Source organism: Palaemon carinicauda, chromosome 38, assembly GCF_036898095.1.
Source record: "Palaemon carinicauda isolate YSFRI2023 chromosome 38, ASM3689809v2, whole genome shotgun sequence".
Taxonomy (NCBI): domain Eukaryota; kingdom Metazoa; phylum Arthropoda; class Malacostraca; order Decapoda; family Palaemonidae; genus Palaemon; species Palaemon carinicauda.
This window is the reverse complement of record NC_090762.1, coordinates 38,200,842-38,222,826: the sequence shown is the minus strand read 5'-3', so window position 1 is coordinate 38,222,826 and position 21,985 is coordinate 38,200,842. Positions and strand designations below refer to the sequence as shown.

The window sequence follows — 21,985 nt, the reverse complement described above, 5'->3', positions numbered from 1 at the left end:
TTCCTGTCATCATGGATGAGTCAACGGATGTGAGCACAATTAAGTCGTGTGCTGTAATTGTTAGGTTTTATGATTCATCTGTGCAGAAAATCACCACTGCTATGCTAGACCTTGTTAATTTATATGACTCAGACAATAATGCCCAAGGGTCTACTGGACAAAATTTATATTCCCTACTGATGAATACATTAATTAACAAAGTATGACATCCCCCTTAGTAATTTCATAGGGTTTGCAGCTGATGGTGCTTCTAATAACATGGGCGAGCATACTTCCCTATGTAGAAAACTTAAACACTTATTGCCTGGACTTACTGTCTTTAAATGTATATGCCATTCTATTCACTTGTGTTCTTCAGAGGCTGCCAAAACTCTACCCTGTCACTGTGAGGATTTGCTTCGCAGTATTTTTACATTTTTTTGCCCATAGTTCATAAAGGCAGTATGATTTTAAACTCTCTCTGGAATTTTGCAATACTAAGCCTCACAAAATACTCCATCCCAGTCAAACGCGTTGGCTTTCGTTACATGAAGCAGTTAGAAGAGTTCTAGAGCAGTGGCAGCCTTTAACCTTGTACTTCAGTCGAATTGAAGGTAGAGAACGGTTGACAGTAGTACACCAGATAGTTGAAAGGATGAGAGATCCTCCTGTCTTTTTATATTTTACCTTTGTAGATTACATTTTACCAAAATTTAATGACTTCAACTTACTCTTTTAAAGAATTCCCTCCACATTCCATTTGCTTTTTGACAGAATAAGAAAATTATATAGATCAATATTGGGTACTTTTTGTTAGCCACACATTATTCAGAAACATTCATAAATGACAATTGATCCACGCAATGAAAGCAACTATGTTCCACTTAACCAACTTTATCTGGGAGCAGAACTTCATACTTTGTTTCAGAAAGAATCCTTAAAGAATCCTGAAATGTTACTAGATGTTCAAAACAGATACAGAAAATATTGAGTTTCAGTTTGTATTGCAATTAGGAAAAGGTTTGATCTGGACAACCCTTTGTGGAAGATGGTTTCGTTTCTGTCAATAAATAAATCATTAGATTATCAATCAAGAATAGCTATGCCATCTCTACAGGATTTAGTCAAATTAGTCCCAAGAATAGGTGTAGGTGTAGAAAATAACCAGAAGTTAGATGATGAATGGCAGAGTTAAGATTTCATACAAATACCAGAAGATTTAAAGCACGAGACAGATATAGAAAACATTTTATTAAGGGTTGGGCAATTTAAAAGACGAAGAGGGTAATCTAATATTATCAGCATTGTCAAATTTTGCTCTACATATTTTATCTTTACCAACATCAAATGCTGATGTAGAGAGAGAGTGTTCAGTAAAGTCAATCTCATAAAGACAAAGATTAGGAATTCTTTACAATTACCATCAATAATTGCTCTTATAGCTGTGTCAGAAGAAGTCAAGAGATATGGAGGCTGTGCCTGTGCCCGGTTCAAAGTTAATGATGAAATGTTTAACGCAGTCAGAAATATCTATAAGGAAAAATAATGTGTGTGTGTGTGGGGGGGGGGGGGAATTGTCACCTGAAATTTCTCTTGTAAGTTTTTTAAAATTTATATTTTTGTGTATAGACCTTTATACATTACCAATACTCTAGAAAAAACTGTTCTCATGCTTATAATGTTTAGGCTATATTTCTTATAAAGATAAACAGACTTTGTACGTATTCACCAATTCAATCTGAAATACATCACAAACCTGTGGGCAAATACTAATATATATAAGGGAAATATCTATCATTTATTAACTTATTGTTACTAGTCCTTCATAATAAATTATATTTTTTATACTTAAGTTATCCTTACTGCGCATTTACATTTGTTATTATGTTTATTCTTCGGCATAATCTTTATATATTTTATTTATTTCAATTTTCCTTATCAAATAGACTACTGTTGTTTATACGTTTTTTCCTTATATCTTTTCTCTAAAGTCAACTCAAGTATTAAGACAATATCAATCGAAATATATCAGACAATTTGAAATAATGACAAAATTTAATCCTATGTGCATGGCAGAATTAAAAACACATTTTTTCAGGGAATATATATATATATATATATATATATATATATATATATATATATATATATATATATATATATATATATATATATATATATATATATATATATATATATATATATGCAACGTTAATATGGACCTGAATATAATGTACATTATTCAGAGACAATACTGCAAGTTCATAATGTGGGAATATTTCAGAATTATAACCATCCTAATTTTGAATCAAACAAAAAGTCCTTCTCGTTATCCCTGTGTGTATTAGTTATATTGTAAAATTGTGCGTATTATAGCACATAAAGACAACTCATTTAGTATGATAGCACATTCCTCCTCCGTTCAATATAGTGTAACTGACAAACTTTATCAAGTGATACTTAGAGAGGTGAAACTGGGACTAATCAGCGACACTGCTGAGCGTGGAGTTGCCTAGTGTGGAAAATCCGGCAGCCCTGAGCCTGGTACAGGAGGCTCATCTTGTAGCGTCTGCAGGAAGGTGTCAAGTGCTTTCTTGAATTTGGCGACCGAGCAGCCTGTGGTGTCTGACATTTCTAGGCAGTGTATTGAACAGCCTGGGGCCGTTGTGGGTGAGGCTGGAGGCAAGGAGGGTTTTTATCCTCTCTGGTGTCCTGGAGGAGAGGCTTTGTCTTGCACATGAGCGCCCAGAACGCTCACTTTCACGTGCCCTCAGTAAGTCAGGGGTAGGGTCAGGCACCCGCCTCTAAAAGATTTTCCAGGTGTATATTATTCTATATCTCTCTCTTCTTCTCTGTTGAGAGTAGAGTCCCAGCTTTTGCAGGCCCCTCTGTTTATGGGGAGACCACAGCTGGCTGCAGTAGTCAAGGATTGGCTGTATGAGGGTCCTCCACAGTGTCAGCATGACCTCCTGCTCCCTTGAACGAAAGGTACGCAGAACCCAGCCAACCATGCGCCTGGCCCTAGTGGCGGTGTCCTTGATGTGCAGCTGGAAGGTGGCTTCATTGTCCATGAGGACGCCAAGGCACTTGACTGCATTGCTGGGTGGGACTGGCTGCTGTTTTTGTCAGTAACTCGGTAGAGTGGATGAGTTCAGTATTGGGCCCCAGTCTCATTATTTCAAATTTATCCTCATTGAATTGCATGTTGTTTGTGTCAGCCCAGTGGAAGACCCTCTGGATGTTTGCCTATAGCTGGACAACATCCTCAGACGCACTGATCCTGTGGCTTAGGACCAGGAAGAGTAGGGGGCCAAGAACAGAGCCTTGGGGGACTCCGCTGATGACTTTCTCAGGCTGTGACTTGTGGCCGTCAACAGCTACTGCCTGAGTCCTGTTGGTAAGGAAGCTGTGCAGCCACACACCCAGCTTCCCTGCTATCCCCATGGTCCTTAGCTTGTGGAGAAGGATGCCGTGGTCCACTCAGTCGAAGGCCTTAGCAAAGTCTAAGTAGACAACGTCTACATTTTTGCCTTCGTAAGGCCCTGGAGCAGCCACTCATAGTGGGCCAAGAGGTTGGAGAGACAAGACCTCCCTTTATGAAAGCCATGCAGAGAGTTACTCATCAATCTGTTTTCCTCAAGGTGGCTAATGATCTAGTTTCTTAATATTTTCTCAAATACTTTGATGAGATGGGAGATGAGGGCCACTGGCCTGTAGTTTTTGGCTTGGCTTCTATCTCTCCCTTTATGGATTGGGGAGATGATGGCCTCTTTTAATATTGATGCTATATTGCCAGTGTCCAGGGAGCAGCGCCAGATTTTGTAGAGAGGGAGCGCCAGAGCTTCCTTGCATCTTAGTAAAAGGATGGATGGCACACCATCTGGTCCAGCAGCAGAGTTGATTTTTAGTTCACTGATGGCTTCCTGTACATCAGTTATGGTGAAAGGGATGTTCACGAGAGTAAAGTGATGTTGGGTGTGCACCTTAAAGAACTCAGCAGGTTCGAGAACAATCTTGGCGGTTGTAGGTTGCAAGAAGATTCTGGTATACTGCTGGGAGAGAATCTGACATGTTTCCTCAGGGGTGTTTGACATCATCCCATTTCCTGACTGAAGTGGTCCAACCTTGACTTGCATTTTGGAAAATTTCTTGTAGTACTTAAAGAAAAATTTAGGGTTGGCCTTGATGTTGCACACTGCCCGCGTTTCTTCCCAGTCACGTTGCTTCTCGTGTGAATCCTTGAGTTCATTTTCTATATGTGAGATCTTAGCTTGCAGTGAGTTTTTCCGGGTGTCACTCTTTGTCGTTTGCATTTGTCTATTTAAGTTCGCCCGTCGCCTCATAAGCACTTTTCTGTCCCTTGGTATGTGGCTTCTTCTGGTGGCTGGCAGTTTTCCTGTTGGCACATTACCTTCACAGGCCCTGAGGATGGTTTTTAGAAAGTCATTCAGCATTACCTCAGGGTTGTCAACATGGGGTTCTGACTCCCAGTCAGTGCACTGTAGTTGGGCATTTAGGAGATCCCAATTCACTTGGCTGTTGAAGAAGTTTAGTTTGGAGAAAGGGTTCTTCTCTGTTGGTGTAGCCATTTCTGGGGAATGTGATTTGTTGTAAGTAGTGTGTATCTTGAGGAGATTATGGTCAGAGAAGATGGTCTTTTCAGCCGAGATGTAGTTAATTGCATCACTGTTATTGGTGAAAAACAGGTCAAGTATATTGTTTCCCCTGGTTGGTATGGACACCATCTGAATGAGAAAGGAGGAGTTTGTAATGGACAGGAGCAGTTTGGCTTGAGACTTATCAGTGAGGGTGCTCCCAGTTTGGGTTCCTTCGGGCCACTTCAGGAAGGGAAAGTTGAAGTCTCCAGTGAGGATGACGTGAAGTGTAGGAACTGGCAGGGAGTCCAGTAGGTGACAGAGCTTCTATGGCACTACTGAAGTTTTTAGAACAGCTGCCAGGTGGACGGTAGCAGTTTATAATCACCATATTATGTTGCTGGATTTGTATGGCTTGCAGTTCAATTTGGCCGTCTGAGTATGATAAGAAGGGTATTGAATTTGGAGCAATATTATCCCTCAAGTAGATGATTGTGCTGCCATGTGTTCTTCCTTTCCTATTTGTCCGGAAGGAGGTGTAATTTCTGATGTGTATTTCAGGCTCCTTTATTCCTTCAGATTGGTGGGTTTCAGTGAGGGCAATAAACATAAAGTCCTCTTCCCAGGCCAGCTCTCTTATGAATGATATCTTGCTTTGAGCTGCCTTGAGGTATAGACCCCGAATATTGCCCACTAGGAATTTTTCTAATATAGTGCCCCGACTCTGGGCCAAGCCCAGGTTGGGGTCATGGGCGACACTACTGCTGGGAGTACTTGTGGTAGTTGATTTTGCTGGGGTGTTTGCCTCATGAAGTTCTGCAATACAAGTCCCTGAGCTTCTACAACTTTGTTCATGTTTGCCATGTGTGCTTTCATCTCCATGAACACATCTAAAAAAATTGCTTTTGTGGTGCTCTTGTGGTGGAGGAGGTGTCGATGTGCTTGCTGACCTGGAGGGTGGTTCATTTTCGGCAGGGCTCTGGATCCTTGCTTGCTGCCTTTTTGTTCCCTTTATATGGGTAAGCTTGCACTCCTCCTTAAAACATTCTCTTTTCTGCACTGAATTTCTACAGAGCACAGGATAATAGCTGGGGCAGTTCCTACCTAGGGTGTATCCCCTCTCATCTCTAAAACCATGACTCACATATTTTGGGCATGGTTTAGGGTGGCCATAGCTGCAGCCCTTCCCACTTGCACCATATTTGCAGTATCCTCGTCTGTAGTATCTACATACACGTGGGGGGCTGTGGTAGATGGACGGGGTTCAGTCATGGTGGGTGGGTGGGATTGTACATTTTCTAGGTTGGCTACTGCAGTACTTACAGGTGTATTGGTGTCCCTAGAATGTGTGGGGCCAGGCTGCTCCTGTGACCGTTGAGTTAGACTGAGGTCCAGGTTCTCTGGGGTGTCACCCAGGGTCATGGCTCCAGGTTGCCGGGGTGGTGGGGTCTGGGAGCACATGGCATCAGCTGTACCCTCATGGTTCTCTTGCAGGTTTGATTGTAATAAAGTCCCCCTGGCGTTTACCTGCTCATCTATTGCCTTTTGTGCTTCCTGTGCTACCTTTCCCAATCTTCATCTAGATACTTGGACACATAACACTTCTCACAAGTATATTTCCTGGTGGTTTTCAGGAGACACATTAGGTTGTATAAGGGCAATTTTGAACAGTAGTAGTGAATCCATTCCTTACACTCACCACACTGGATGGAGTGTCATGTCATCACCCAAGCTACAGGCAGCGCAGGTAATTTGTTTACACTGGCAGCCATCATAGATTACAAGTACACAAACGCACTACGGTAACCACTGTTCTGCACAATTAACTTTCCAAGATTGATTCTACAATTCACGGAGCGACAAGCGACACGTCTTCACCTCACGACAGTGCCAAAAAACAGTAGGCCCTACTTCTGAAATCTAGCTTTATACCCTGAAAGTACTACTTCCAATAATGGCTTACAGTATCTCAACTGTAAGTTATTCGACATTACTATTAAAATTCTTTGGCTACTAAAATAAGAGTATCAAACATTTGCAAATTGTAATAACAATTTCCTTTCTCCTGTAACTTGTCTGAAGCAATAACAATTGGTTTTGTGGTGAAATACTGGGTTATTTACAACCACATGTATTAACTTTTTTACCTGTAAACCCTCGTGCACAAATTTCGCACGAGGCCAAGTTACATAACTGAGAAACACACTTACCTAAGAGACATCTGCCGTTTACCTTTGATTTAAACTATATTTCCTGCACCAATTCTTTTGGGGGTGATGCCACACGGGTTCACAAAGACTCAATTAAAAAGTTTGACATATATTTAATATTTAAAGTACACAAACAAAAATCATCAGAGTTACGTTAAAGAGCGAACATTAACATTAACACAAATGAACAAAATTTACGTTACTTGATAAAAATTAAATAAATATCAAAAGGGGTTACAGAGTATTCTTATAAGAATATTGCTGCAATGGTGCGATGGTTCACGAGGTGACGATGGTCGTTGGATTCAGGAGAATATCTTCTAATTACTTGCCTTTTGGAGTTAACTGCTCAAAGAGGCCTAGATTCACCTTTCAACCCTGGAAGAAAACTCGGGAGGAGTATATTGCATAGCACAGTTGTCAGATCTACAAAAAGTACAGGGTTACGTAACATAACATCAAATTAAAGATAAACATCAAGTGCTCTAATCGTAACCCAACATACACAAAAAAAGGGGTCTCGTCCAGAAGGCAAGTTTAAATTACTGGCATGTGCCCTTACAATAATCAAACAACATATATAATCTCCACAGGAAGAAGTTTGACAACAATGGGATGTTACGTCATTTTATCTGATCTAGATGGATAAAATTTGCAAGAAAGTTAGCTTATTAATTTAAATATTATTATACTAATTCATACAAACTCATTGATATAGTTAATATGATAAAACTACTTCTGTGGAGGAAAATAATCACATTTAAACATATATTCATAGAAACTGAGAAATACATTAGAAAATGAACACTCTTAAAACTAAGAATACTTTTATTCAACGGGAATAAATGTCAATTTTTGACAGGTTTCATGACAACTTCACATTCTTCTAAGAACTCAAGAAGCTAATTTTCTTTGAACACACGAAGCTTTAACTATTACATTGATGTATTTATCTTCGTTCCAAGATGTTGTCTTTGAAGAATAGAATCATACTGTTCTTGAAATATGTTAGTTTTCCTTGTTTCCTTTCCTCACTGGGCTATTTGCCTGTTGGGGCTCCTGAGTTTATAGCATCCTGCTTTTCCAACTAGGATTGTAGCTTAGCAAGTAATAATAATAATAATAATAAATAATTCCACCTTGTTTTACATGGATACCTGAGTTGTTTACTGATAATTATATTTACCATTTCCAAACTAGGGTTTTCCTGCTGCATTCTAAAGAGATGAGCACTTTGCCATTATTATATGGTTTAACTTAGATAACCCTGGACTCTTCAAACCACTGGCAGCATCTGTAGTTGCAATTAAACACAAACTATGACTAGTTGAATATTGGTTTTTCAAGTTTCTGGGAATGACAAAAATGTCAGTTCGTCTCCATCATTAACATCTGTCAACATTTGCCCTTCCTCTTGCTGGTCATCATCTTCATTAGGGTTTGGACATGTGATCCCGAATTTCTTGAAGCATTAAAAAAAAAAATGCCCCGTCATCTGTAATTGCAGCCATAATTTTCCTGTAGCTTTGATAGTTTCTATGGTCGCTGCAACCTCCCCATCCTCGTGAGCTAAAGGTTGGGGTAACCTATAGGTCTTTCTGGTGAGACATCAGCAGTCATTGTCTGTCCCTCCTTGGTCCTAGCTCGTATGGATAGGAGGCTTAGGCACTGATCGTATGTATATATGGTCAATCTCTAGGGTATTGTTTTACTTGATAGGGCGATGTCACTGTCCCTTGCCTCTGCCTTTCATGAGTGCCCTTTAAACCTTTCATGCCATGGCCAGTATACAATATAAAGATTCATCCTCTTGAGAAGTGTTATGGCTTTGTTTAAAAAGCATTCCAACTCTTAGCAAAAATTAATGATGAAGATCTTTTATCTGCTACTGAATCAGAGTCCAAGGCCCACCTGAGATGAATCTCCTGAAGGAGGATAGGAAATAAACAAGAAAAGCAAAAGGTAGGGCAGGACAATAAACTATATTTCGAAAATACTCATAGGCTCTCATCTCGTTGCAAAATGGCTAATGTATATTGATCGAAATATATTACAGTTTACCGTTACGGAAATCGAATGTCAATACTATTTTAAGAAGAAGAAGAAAAACAAACAACCTGACTTGGAACTTGGGGAAGTTCTGGTGTGATTGACTTCAGGCGAATATCACGAACTTCGTCCATAACTTCTGACTAAGTAGGAAACACCAGAACTTTGATCGAACACGATTAATTATGATTGCTGCACCATAAAGCACACGGTAATAGGTAGGTTAAGTTGAAAATAAATTTCTGTTGAAATTGTAGACGAACTGACAGGTTCAACTTTCTAGTGTAGGCCATGCAAGGGCCTGCTTGCTTAGGGTAGCCCTTCCCCAACTCACTACTACGCTGTCAAATGGGTTGCCTGATCAGGGCATTAAGTTAGGGGTTGTATGTATGATAGCGGCCACCTGTATGTAGTGTTATGTCTAACTTAGAATAAGGGGGGTCGCAGGGGGCGTCAGACCACCCCACCCGTTAGGTATAGTAGATAAGGACGCAGATTGTAGGTTAGGTTATGGGGGGAAGTTTAGGTTAGTTGATGTCCATTTTAAATCAATGCGTGAGGAACTGGCCGCTGGTATACAAAGGCTCCAAAGTTAGTTTTTGTTAAATTATTCATGAAGTTAACAGCTCTTTATTATTAACAGTCAGTCAGTCATGGATTTTGACCTAGTTTATGCTATTCATGGCAGGCTATATGGGTAAGGCTACTGGAAACTAAGAGAACAGAGATATTTCTATAGAAAAAAGTAGTTTTTTCCCTAGGTTACATCACCCTGTAATAAACTTCAATAATACCGAAAACTTTACCTTATGCCTTAAATGTTAAAATTTAATCGTAGATGTAATATACTTTCACCTTTCACTTTCAGTCTGTGGAGCTTTTGCAGTTTGTTGGGACAGACCTGGGTAATAATTAACATGTGGGTCAATCTTTGTGGGTAAATCTTTTAGGTTTTAATTTACATTTTCACAATTTTCCCAAACCTATTCCGTTTAGCATATTTCAATAATCATAACTAGTAATTTCCTTTATCTCATAACCATTGATCGTTGGGTAATAATAACCGAGGCCATCAAATTTTAAGTTTGCATAATTAATAATTAATGCCGAACTACATTTTATTATAGTTACGGACGGAGAAAGCTATTCTAAAAAAAGAAAAGGTGTTTTCCATATAAAACATGGCAAATAAAAGCTTAGTTAATTTTATATATATATATATATATATATATATATATATATATATATATATATATATATATATATATATATATATATATATATATATATATATATATATATTCTTATATACATATATACTTATATACAGTATATATCGCCAATAATGAGGAACACCCAGTGGGAACTCGGGGTTTTTGGTTGGGAAAATATACTGGGAAAACAGTAAATAATGTTTTACCCGAAGTACTATCCCACGGAGCCAGCGCATGTAGGAAAACATGTTCCGCTTGCTAAAACTTAGGAGCAATGAGATAATGTTTAATCGTGAGTGAAGCAAGCATTTGACAGACCAAAAACCAATAAATCTTTAGGTCAATTAAGAAAACTTATTTCTAATACGATGAACACTTATGAACAACTCCATTGAATATGGAATGGAAAATAAAGTTTTAAATATGTAACTAACCTGGTAGTTACATATTTATAGCCTAAATCCCGCGTTCTGACGCTGCACGACAGAAATTCAAAATTCGTGGCGATCGCCGCCATGACAGTAGGTGGTCATACATGAGCGCCATCACTCTTAGGTTATTAGAACCATTCCCAACATCTTCAGAAATTCTCTGTCGTTGATCGAGTCAACACCTTGGGAATTCTTTTCGTGGATATATTACTTTATTCTACAATTTGGTGAAGAACCTTTTGTCTGATTATTGTTAATAGCTTTCGCTGCCTTTCTACTATCGAAGATATTATATAGGATAGATTTTTTGCGGGTTCAACTTGGACAGTGTAAGTGAACTTTATTTCAAATAAAGTTATCCAGACCCAGTAATGGCTCTTCTGTTATTAAACTTTGGTTGTTGGGCTAGACCAGCTTTCGAGCTGCTCTTTCTTCCCGCATTGTAATTGTTGTCAGGGAGCATGTATGTATTTGTTTTCGTTCCTTGCTTGTATTGAGGGATCAAAGATTTTTTTTTCCCCCATACTTTATTAACGAACAACTCTTAAAGTTATAATGGAAGGAAGACATTTTCTATATTAAACATTGTGATGTTACTATTTTGTAACGTAACTCTTAGCATAGCGGATTGTGATTACCTTGTAGGAATTCAGTCCGTATTCGTGATGCAGTCACAGTCTTGTGACGTAATCCGCATAGTATCACTTGTATTTTGTGAATTATTTTCTTTCTTGCAATAAATTTTTAAAATATTAGCTTTCTAAGCATAAGTATGTTTATAATGTAGGGAAATATATTATTTTCAATTATATATTTGTCCTATTAGTATATTTCCCTTAGTCAATTTTTGTTTAGATTTTTTCGAGCGTACATTCATTTTACACTCGAGTATTACTAAGGGAGATGTCAGATATTAAACGATCATTTTTGTTTCACAATACTTGTATCGTTATTTAATATTTCGCTTTTGAGAATACTATTATTACAGTATTCATATATCCTCTTGTATTTTCATCCTGGCCCTTGACTAAAGAGAATATTCTCTCGCAACGGGCAGATCTATTATGATCTAATGTGAGATAGTTTAAAGAGCTAGTGTTCAATGGCACATATAATGACGCAATGCAGTCAAGCTACGATAAGTAATACTCTTGTCAATTGTTTTTTGTTTTCACAGTTACTGGTATCGTTATTTTATATTTCGATTTTGAAAATACTAATATTACAGTACTCATATATCCTATTGTATTTTCATCCTGGCCCTTGACTAAAGAGAATATTCTTTAGTAACGGGTAGGTCTATTAAGATCTAATGTGAAATAATTTAAAGTGCTAGTATTCAGTGTCAGTGCAGTGGAGGGTGCGTTCGTTCGTGTCCGTCATAATCCCAGCCGGGGACCTCTTCCATGCTCCCCAACCCCTGGGAGAAGGAAAGTCGAAAGGCAAAATGATATGACAGACCTTGATTAGCGAACGAACGTCCCCTCGAATGATCATGTTAACAATGTACAGATCGCTCCATCTTAATAGTAAAAGCGAGGTTAAAATGTATGCGTCTTCATCGGACGCAAAAATCGCGACGTGGTTGGAGCTAACCACTACGTTCTAACCCACGCAAGACAGGTATGTCTCCTAATAAACCCTCTTTCAGTGACTGTTGTTCACCGGAGGTGTTTCTTTCGGACTAAGACTACGTGTCAGCACCGAAACAATTGCGTAAGACGCATAGTCCTTCAGATGATGAAGGTGCTCAATTTACGTCGGTACATGCTCCTTTTCTGCCCCCAGATTGGGAAATGTCACAGGGTCTTTCCCCTGTTAACCACCTGGATAGACTCTAATGCTGTTGACAGACGCAGATGCCGGTCTGGTCTCTCGGGGAGGGGTGTGTCTCTCACAACAATCGATACACGATTCAGATCGCGCACAAGGCGCGCTAGAAGTATCGACAGTTGACGATACCTCTCAGCAATCACTATATAGTTCAGTTAGAGCACAGGACGCTCATTATGTATCAGATTTGTCAGAATTAAAGAGGTCTATTTCGTCTCTGTTGACGCTTACGATTCTCTTGCAGAAAAAAATACACCTAAAAGAATCTAGCACAGCAATAGACCAATAGTATCGGACAGCATAGTTCTAAGATACTCAGCAACGCTCCCTCGCAGTGATCAGCTCGCGTTGCGGCAAGCGTTAGGACGGACGCATGCGGCAGTCTGGTCTCTTCCTCACGGCAGTCGCAGACACCAGTCTGGTCTCTCTTTCATGGCAGACACAGATGTCAGTCTTGTCTCTCGGGGGGAGATCTCTCACAACAATCAATACATACAAGTATCAACAGTTGACGATACCTCTCTGCAAAACGCTCCCTCGCAGCGATCAGCTCGCGTTGCGGCAAGCGTTAGGACGGACACATGCAGCAGTCTGGTCTCTTCCTCACGGCAATCGCAGACACTAATCTGGTCTCTCCTTCACAGAAGACGCAGACGCCAGTCTGGTCTCTCGGGGGAGATCTCTCACAACAATCGATACATAGAAGTATCAACAGTTGACGATTTGCAGCAGTCTGGTCTCTCCTTCACGGCAGACGCAGACAAAGCGGCAGCCACACGCCACGGCGGACGCAGCAATTTGGATGCATGCAGCAGTCTGTAAATTCACGGCAAAGTGGATGCATGCGGCAGTCTGGCCATATACTGGACGCACAACTAACACTCCCTCGCTTCACGCTGTTGACATACAACATGCTGAACGCATTCTGGACGCACGCGTTCAAGATTTTCCCTCGCATGAGTTTACAGATGTTGTTGCTCCCTTACAGCATGATGATCTTATGCTAGAAGCACTAGAACCTGTCTCTCCCTCGAGGCTTACAGTACTTAAACGTGATACTTCTTCGCAACTGGACGATATCCTTCACAAGATTTCTTCCAGACAAGGTGAATTATTTTTGGAAGATAATAACCGTCACAATGACGAAGTTTTGTCTCCTACTCATTCAAATCTGGGAATCGATGTTCCATTAGCCAAATTAGAATCTCGGGATTCAATACAGTCAACTGATTTAAAAGAAAAATATATGGTTCTGGCTAGATGGGTTAAGTGAGTTTTCTCAACTCTCAACCAATGGACGTCCAAGAGAAAGGTTCTAGGGAAGGCCTCCTTTTTCTTTTCCTCACTCAGGTCAACCATGAGCAAGTCGTAGTTTATGTGGTCCAATTCTGAAATGGACCATCGGCTGAAGTAAACTTTTAGACAATAAAAGTCTTCAGCCTTATGGACTGGACTCTCGTAACTCTCGCAGAAGCCACAGACCCTAGAAACAAGGCTCAGATACATCTGAAAATAATTTGTCTTCCCTTTTGCCCTAGCCTTGGCCAAGAAGGTAAGTGGCTGCCATGGCTTATCTTGTATTTATCACACTCCAGTAGTGGAGAGAATTACCCTTCTCTCCTGTTCCTGAATTTGTGGCTGAAGCCTTAATCAGGCTTTGTTCTGTAACCGAAATACAAACCACGCTATTTACATAGAGGTATACTTTCGGCGTAGCTGAAATTGACGAGCCAATAGAATTTTAACGAGGGTTAACTATCCCCGCGCTAGTTAGCAGGGGGTAGGGGAGGGGTAGTTTGCAACTCTCCCCTCTCACACACCGGTGAAATGTCTCACTTCACTTTTGGCTCGGACGATGAACAGACGTGTCTGTCTCTTCGTCCTCGTTATTGACAGCCTTAATCTGTTTTTTCCTTCTCTTCAGCTTGTGTGTTTTGGAAGTTGGCCTCATCCTTCATCGCTATCATGCGCAAATGCCCTGGACTCTCCGGCTGCCCCTGTGGAACATTCATGTCGGCGGACAAGGTGGATCCTCACACCCTTTGTCTGCAGTGCTGAGGCCAACGGTGTGATGGGGAGTTAAATTGCAGTGAGTGTAGGGAGTGGTCTGCCTCCCAGTGGGAGAAGTTCGGCCGGCGGCGTAAGAAGAAGTCCAAGAGAGACCGTTCCCCTTCAAGGGCTGCCTTGAAGAAGGAAGGCTCTAAGGACTTCTTCCGCTGCCCGAACCTCCTCCGAAGCTCCCACTCGATCGGTCTCTCGTGAGAGGCCGTCAAGTGGTAGCGCAGGCCCTAGTTGTGTTTCCCGACCTCGGTGTGCGGAAGAGGGCGTTGCCTCCCATAGCGAGGCAGCTCCCCCTCCTCCGCCGGGGGAGGACATTATTGAATTAGATGAATATGATCAGACTGTTTCTAATAATGATTTGTTTCAGCTTTGGGCTTCCTGTGGGCTTAAGGGCACGCCCTCCAAGGAAGCCCTGTTTGACTTGATCCAGTTGGGGGCAGCTGTCAAACAGTCACCGGTAATACCAGAGGTTCTCCCTCTGTCTATTGTCGACACTGTTATGGCAGAGGCTTCCGACGGGTCAAACCTCTGCTGCTGCCGTTGCTGACGTTGCTGAAGGCTCTCCTTCCTCCTCTGAACATCCTTCGAGGGGAAAGGTGAGTCCCACAGTCTCTCCTGCGGGTGTGTCTCTTCCTCGGGGGAGCGCACTGACAGAGACTCCTCTTCGGAGGACTGACGATCCTGATGCCCTTCCTCGAGGTCGCCTGCGCCGTAAGGCTCGACCTCCCCTTCGACGTAGGGGCCTTCCTTCTTCCTATAAAGGGGTTAGGAGGCGCCTCTTTGGGTCGTCTCTGCCGTCGCCCTCCCCTGCAGAGGATTCTTCTCGTCGGCAGCAGACTGTCAAAGCCACATCCTTGGACCTCTCCGCAGACGCCTGCCAGACCTTCCAGCCCTTCCGGCTGCCCATCGCCCCTGGATGCAGTTGCGCAGCAGGCACCTTCTGATACCATCTCCCGATCCTTGCCAAGATTCTTGGAAATGATGTGTCCTACCATGCAAGTGGCATTTTTAGATTTATTTCAGAAGCAGGTCTTCTGAAAAATATTTAACTTTTATTACATTCAACTTTTATGATTTTAATTGAATACTCTTTTATTTTTTATTTTATTTTATCTTTTATTTTTGTATACATAAATTAAATGTTACCGGCGTCAATGACCTCAGATGTCAGGATGCCTGAAAACTTTAAATCAATCAATCAATCCCGATGGGCACCAGTCCCTTCGGGGCAAAGGGATGTCTCCCACGGTGTGGGTAAATCCCTTGCGCGTCAGGGTTTCCTTGCGCGCCCAACTGCGCATTCGCGTACAATAGCGCACTTGCACTCTCCTGTGCAGCAGTCTCCTGATCACCAGCGCTCTCCTGCTCGTCAGCGCCCTCCTGCTCGTAAGCGCGCCCCTGCTCGCCAGTGCTCTCATGATCGCCAGCGCTCTCCTGATAGTTAGCGCTCTCCTGATAGTCAGCGCTCTCCTGCTAACCGTCAGGGCCCTCCTGTTCCTGCTGCACGCCAGTGCGCCATCAGTCTCCTGAGCATACTGGATTTCCTACTCGTCAGCGCGCACCTGCGCACTTGGTTCCTGATAAGCGCCCTGCGCGCCAACGCACTCCTACGCACCCTAGATCTTCGGATCTGGACGCAGGCAAGGATATTTTTCCTTTGCCTCGCCCTCGCGCACTTGTGCTCCCATCGCCGCGCGCGCACTCTGGTGTGACTTCAAGAGCTCCTGCGCGCACACGAGACACCGTCGGACCCTGACCGCGAGTGCTCACTTCTGCGCACTTCCTCGCCATCCAATCCTGCGCCCCAAATGACTGCGCATCGTCACCCTCCTGCACGTCGGCGATCTCCTACGCGCCCACGCAATCCTCTGCCTGCGCGCAAGCAATCTCCCAATCGCCAACGCCCCCATACTTCGGATCGCCACAGGTCTCAGACGCGCATACGGGCAAAATCGCCTGCGCACTGTCGGTCACCTGCACGCATTGCGCGTCATTGTTCGCCAACGCGCCAACATTCACCAACGCGTCAGCGATCGCTTGATCGCCAGCGATCACCAACGCGACAGCAATCGCCTGCTCGCCATCGCTCGCCCTTGCGCCATCGATCTCCAGCGCGCCGTCGATCTCCTGCACAACTTCAGCAATCTCCCCTGTGCCCTCATTCAGGTTTCGCCCACGCGCGACCCTCCGATGGCTACATCGCGCGAGCGGCAGTGCGAGCCCCATCGCGATCCCCACCTTCGTCGGGATCCACAGCGCGTGCTTCCGTCAGGGGCGCGTACTTTCAGATCGCCTTAAGGATCGCCACCGCGCAAATGCAGGACTTAAATCCAGGACCAGGAAGAATCTCAGGAGAGGTCCAAGCAACATTCTTCCCTTTCTTTTCAGGCAGGCCCCGTTGCGTCCACTCCAAAGGATCAGGAGATCCCTTTTTCTCCAGCGGGAATTACTGACACTGCGTCAGTCACACGTCAGTCTTGGTTTGGCCACCTGATGAACGCGATGGTGCAGGCTGTGAAGCCGGCCCTCACTGATCTGGGGCTCAGACCAAAGACAGACTCGCCCCCGCTGAAGTGAAAGAGAGGAGTTTACTTCGTGGTAACTTCTCCCAGGGAGAAGTTGGCTCTTAAGAGGTCCAGCAGGAAGGCTCCATCCCCTTCGCAGTCGTTTTCTCCTTCCCCTGTGGACGAAGCCTTTCCGTCCTCAGGAGATTCCACCGAGGCGAGGGATTCTCCCACGGCACCAACGGGAGGAGAAACGTCTCGCGCGGAAGGTACCTTCCAGACCTCTTTGCTAGAGTCCTGTATCCCACCCAGGAGGGAACCCAAGGACTCAAAGACGATCCCCAAATTTTCTTCAAGGATCCGACCAGAGCCAACCATTCCCCGGGAGAACGTCCACGCATCTCCCCAAGAAGAACCTTTGGGGACAGGAGACATAGCTGCCAGCCCTCAGGGAGGAGAGCAGCACGAGTCGGAGCAGGCCTTCTGGCAGGTCTTGAACTTGATGAGGCAACTCAACAGGTTCAAGGACCTGGAGACCGCCCCTCCAGAAGGCAAGGATACGGTCCTAGACCAAGTCTATGGTACCCAGAAACCCCCAAGGGCCAGTGCAGCCTTGCCTTGGTCCCAGGGGGTGAAGAGTGCCAGGGACAAGGTCGAAGCTCAGCTCGCAGAACTCGCCTCCTCCAGCCATTTTACTGCTGGGAACAGCAGAGAAGGTATTTTGAGATCATGGGGGGAGTCCAGCATGGGCCTTTCCCTTCACCACTCTGTGGAAGAGCTCGCCAGGGGAACTCCTCTAGAGAAGCTCTCCTCCCGGCAGTGACGTTCTCGGATTCGGAGATCCTCAGCCAAGAGAAGGTCACGAAGTGTGCCATACAGGCTACTTCGTGGCTGGATGTTTGGCTAGGTTCTCTGGGCATCCTATTGCGCTCTGAGGATTTGTCTAAGGAGAGCAATAGGAAGGCCCTGGAGACTTTCCTCCTCTCGGGCACTCGTTCCATCGAGTTCCTGGCTCATCAGGTTACCAACCTTTGGGCCAACTCGATATTAAAGCAACGGGACGCGGTGACTGAGAGGTTCCATCCGAAGGTCCCCGCCGTGGATGTCAGTAGGCTCAGACACTCCTCCATCCTTGGGGGAGCTTTGTTTGATCCCAAGGGCATAGAACGGACAGCTGAGAGGTGGAGGAATTAGAATCATGATTCACTCCTCCAAAGGGCCCTCACATCTCGGCCCTACAAGCCTCCAGCTCCACAGCAGCCTCGCAGGACACCGAAGCAGGCTCCGGCAGCTAAGGTGTCTAAGCCACAGCCCTTTCCTGTCAAAGACAAGAGGGGAGGAAAGTCCTCCAGGGGAGGCAGAAATCCTAGAGGGAGCGGCCGCGGCCGCAAACGCTAGGGTTGGCAGTCCCCCTGCGTGTCCACCTGTGGGGGGATGCCTTCAAAGTTGTGTGCACAGGTGGCAGCAACATGGGGCCGATTCGTGGATGGTCTCTGTGATCGGCCAAGGTTATCGCGTCCCATTCACAACATCTCAACCTCCCCTGACAGCGAATCCAGTGTTGTTGAGCTCCTATGCCATGGGATCGGCAAAGGGGCTAGCCCCTCGGCAGAAGCCGAGACCATGCTCAAGAAGGATGCTCTCCAAGAGGTCGTGGACGGCTCCCCAGGCTTCTTCAGTCGACTCTTTCTTGTAAAGAAGGCGTCTGGAGGCTGGAGACCCGTCATCGATCTCTCAGCCCTGAACAAGTTTGTCAAGAAAACTTTGTTCAGCATGGAGACGGCAGACACGGTCAGACTTGCAGTGAGACCACAAGACTTCTTGTGCACACTAGATCTGAAGGACGCGTACTTCCAGATCCCAATCCATCCGTCTTCCAGGAAGTACAGTACTTGAGATTCAGCCTAGACAGCAAGACCTACCAGTTCAAGGTACTGTGTTTCGGTCTCTCCACAGCACCTCAGGTGTTCACCAAAGTGTTCACCCTGATTTCATCGTGGGCTCACAGGAACGGCATCCGTCTCCTCCGTTATCTGGACGACTGGCTGATCCTGGCAGACTCGGAGTCGACCCTTCTTTGACACCGAGACAGGCTTCTGAGACTTTGCCAAGATCTGGGGATCATGGTAAATCTCGAGAAGTCCTCTCTGCAGCCTACGCAACGACTGGTTTACCTAGGCATGTTATTAGACACCAATCTCCAGAAATCCTTTCCATCAGATGACAGGATAGCAAGGCTGAGGAGGGTGGCAGAGCCCTTCCTCAGGCGGGAAGAACTTCCAGCCCAATCATGGTTACGTTTTTTAGGTCACCTAGCCTCCCTGGCCCATCTGGTCCCAAATGGCCGTCTCAGGATGAGATCCCTGCAATGGCGGCTCAAGTCCCGATGGAATCAGGGCACCGATTCCCTGGACTCTGGTCCCTATAGGACCCTGCGGTGGTGGCTGATGGACGAAAACCTACGAAAGGGAGTAGATCTTCTCGTCCCTCCCCCGGATTTGACACTGTTCTCGGACGAGTCAAAAGAAGGGTGGGGGGCCCACATTCTGAACCAGAGGGTCTCAGGCTTTTGGTCAGAATCAGAAAAGTACCTGCACATCAACCTGCTAGAGATGAAGGCCATGTTTCTGGCCCTTCAAAAGTTCCAACGGACCCTGGCGGGCCACTCCGTAGTGGTGATGAGTGACAACACCACGGTAGTGGCTTATATCAGCAAGCAGGGAGGAACCTTTTCACAACAGCTATCCGATCTTGCAGTAGAGATTCTGAGGTGGTCTGAAGTCCACTCGATAACACTATCAGCTCGCTTCATTCCTGGCAAGAGGAATATGCTCACCGACAGTCTGAGCAGAGCATCGCAGGTAGTGAGTACTGGGTGGTCTTTGGATCCTCAGATAGCCAACAAAGTCCTGACTTTGTGGTGTTCCCCGACAGTGAACCTATTCGCGACTGCTTTGAATTTCAAGCTGCCTCTGTACTGCTCCCCAGTCCAGGACCCCAGGGCTCTCTGGCAAGATGCCTTCCAACAACGGTGGAACAACATCGACGTGTACGCCTTCCCACCGTTCTGTCTGATGAGAAGGGTGCTCAACAAGACCAGGCTATCGGTCAACCTTTCAATGACCTTAATAGCTCCGCTTTGGCATCACGCGGAATGGTTCCCGGACCTTCTGCAACTCCTAACGGAACCTCCGCGAGAACTTCCCCCACGACAAGAGCTACTCAGACAACCACATTGCAACATCTACCACAAAGCCGTAGCATCGCTTCGGCTTCACGCCTGGAGACTATCCAGCATCTCCTCACGGAGAGAGGCTTTTCGCAGCAGGTTGCGGAGAGAATGTCACGACACCTGCAAAAGTCCTCCGCGGGAGCCTACCAGGTGAAGTGGAGAATCTTCTGTGGTTGGTGTCGTGGGAGGGGTATCTCTCCACTTGATGCCACTATTCCACCAATAGCGGAGTTTCTCGTTTATTTGCGGGAAGAAATGTGCCTTTCGGTCTCGGCGGTGAAAGGCTATTGCTCAGCCTTAAGCCTGGCTTTTAGGCTGAAAGGAGTGGACATTTCCTCCTCGCTAGAACTCTTTACTCATACGCAGCTATGAGCTTACCTGCCCTCAGTCGGAAGTGAGAGATCCTCCATGGAACGTGGTTCGAGTCCTCAGGACTCTTGAGAGACCTCCTTTCGAACCATTACGCCAGGCCTCTGATCGCCACCTGACTTGGAAGACGGCTTTCCTACTCACGTTGGCCTCGGCCAAACGAGTTAGTGAACTTCATGGTCTCTCATATGACATCACCCATTCAAGGGGATGGGGGGAGGTAACGTTCAGGTTCGTACCTAAGTTTGTTGCCAAGACTCAGAACCCTGGAGTGCCGGACCCACGGTTCAACTCCTTCAGGGTCACGAGTCTCCGTTCTGTAACAAGTGACCCAGACCATCTGCTATTATGCCCAGTGAGGAGTCTGAGGCGTTACTTGAAACGAACAGCTGCAGTCCGTCCCCGCGTGCAAGCGTTGTTTGTAAGCACGGGAAGGGCTAAAAGGAGGGTCACCAAGAATACCATCTCGGCTTGGATTCGAAGGGTTATCCATCCCGGATAACCCTTCGAATCCATAGGGGTTTACTTTCGGAGTAGCTGAAATTGACGAGCCAATAGAATTTTAAGGGTTAACTACCCACGCGCTAGTTAGCAAGGGGTAGGGGAGGGGTAGTTTGCAACCCCTCCCCCCTCACACACTGGTGAAATGTCTCGCTTCACTTAAAAGTAGGACTTGTCTTTGGGGACAGGGCTGGCGGGCAAATATGTGTAAATAGCTAAGGCTTGTATGGTTAGGAAAAATACAAATTATCTCCGAATTTGTCATGTTGGTGAATCCCTTAATAGAGATTTAGCTAAAATTAGTGCGTGGTGCAAATTATGGGGTATAAAGTTGAATCCTAACAAAACTCAAAGTATGATTGTAAGTTGGTCAAGGACTGTGGCTCCTCAACATCCGGATCTCAGTATTGATATTGTTTCTTTAAATTTGTGTGACTCTTTTAAAATTTTAGGTGTGATTCTCGACAGCAAATTTACTTTTGAGAAACACATTAGGTCTGTGTCTTCTTCAATTGCACAAAAAATTGGCTTATTGAGAAAGTCTTACAAGATTTTCGGTAATCAATCTATTCTAAAGAAGTGTTTTAATTCTTTCATTCTACTGTACCTTGTTTTGAGTATTGTTCTCCTGTCTGGTGTTCAGCTGCTGATTCTCATCTTAATTTGTTGGACAGAAACTTACGGTCTATTAAATTTCTTATTCCTGATCTAGATATTAATCTTTGGCACCGTCATTCAATTTGTTCATTATGCATGTTGCATAAGATTTTTCATAACTCTGACCATCCTTTACATTCAGATCTCCCTGGACAATTTTTTCTTGTTTGTAATACTAGGCAGGCAGTTAATTCTAATAGCCAGGCCTTCTCCATCATGAGGCTCAATACTACACAGTATTCTAGAAGTTTTATTCCAGCTGTTACCAAGTTGTGGAATGATCTTCCTAATCGGGTAGTTGAATCAGTAGAACTTCAAAAGTTCAAAGTTGGAGCAAATATTTTCATGTT

At 44.5% G+C, this 21,985-nt stretch overlaps 2 protein-coding genes across 4 annotated transcripts in view; one reads left to right on the top strand and one right to left on the bottom strand.

The window, feature by feature from the left end:
- The window catches only part of LOC137630294 (uncharacterized), a 14,178-nt gene extending 9,454 nt beyond the window's left edge, over positions 1-4,724 (bottom strand). The window contains exon 1 of the mRNA XM_068361739.1: positions 3,660-4,724. Coding sequence (XP_068217840.1) covers positions 3,660-4,724 — 1,065 coding nt within the window. The remainder of the gene's footprint in view (positions 1-3,659) is intronic.
- Positions 4,725-8,756: 4,032 nt separating this feature from the next.
- Positions 8,757-21,985, top strand: part of LOC137630560 (exportin-T-like) — a 146,371-nt gene continuing 133,142 nt past the window's right edge. The window contains exons 1-2 of one of the 3 annotated variants that reach the window (XM_068362094.1): positions 8,757-9,051; positions 9,702-9,752. The gene's annotated coding sequence lies outside the window, so the exon portion shown is untranslated. The remainder of the gene's footprint in view (positions 9,052-9,701; positions 9,753-21,985) is intronic. The other 2 variants (XM_068362095.1, XM_068362093.1) reach the window with 2 other exon arrangements.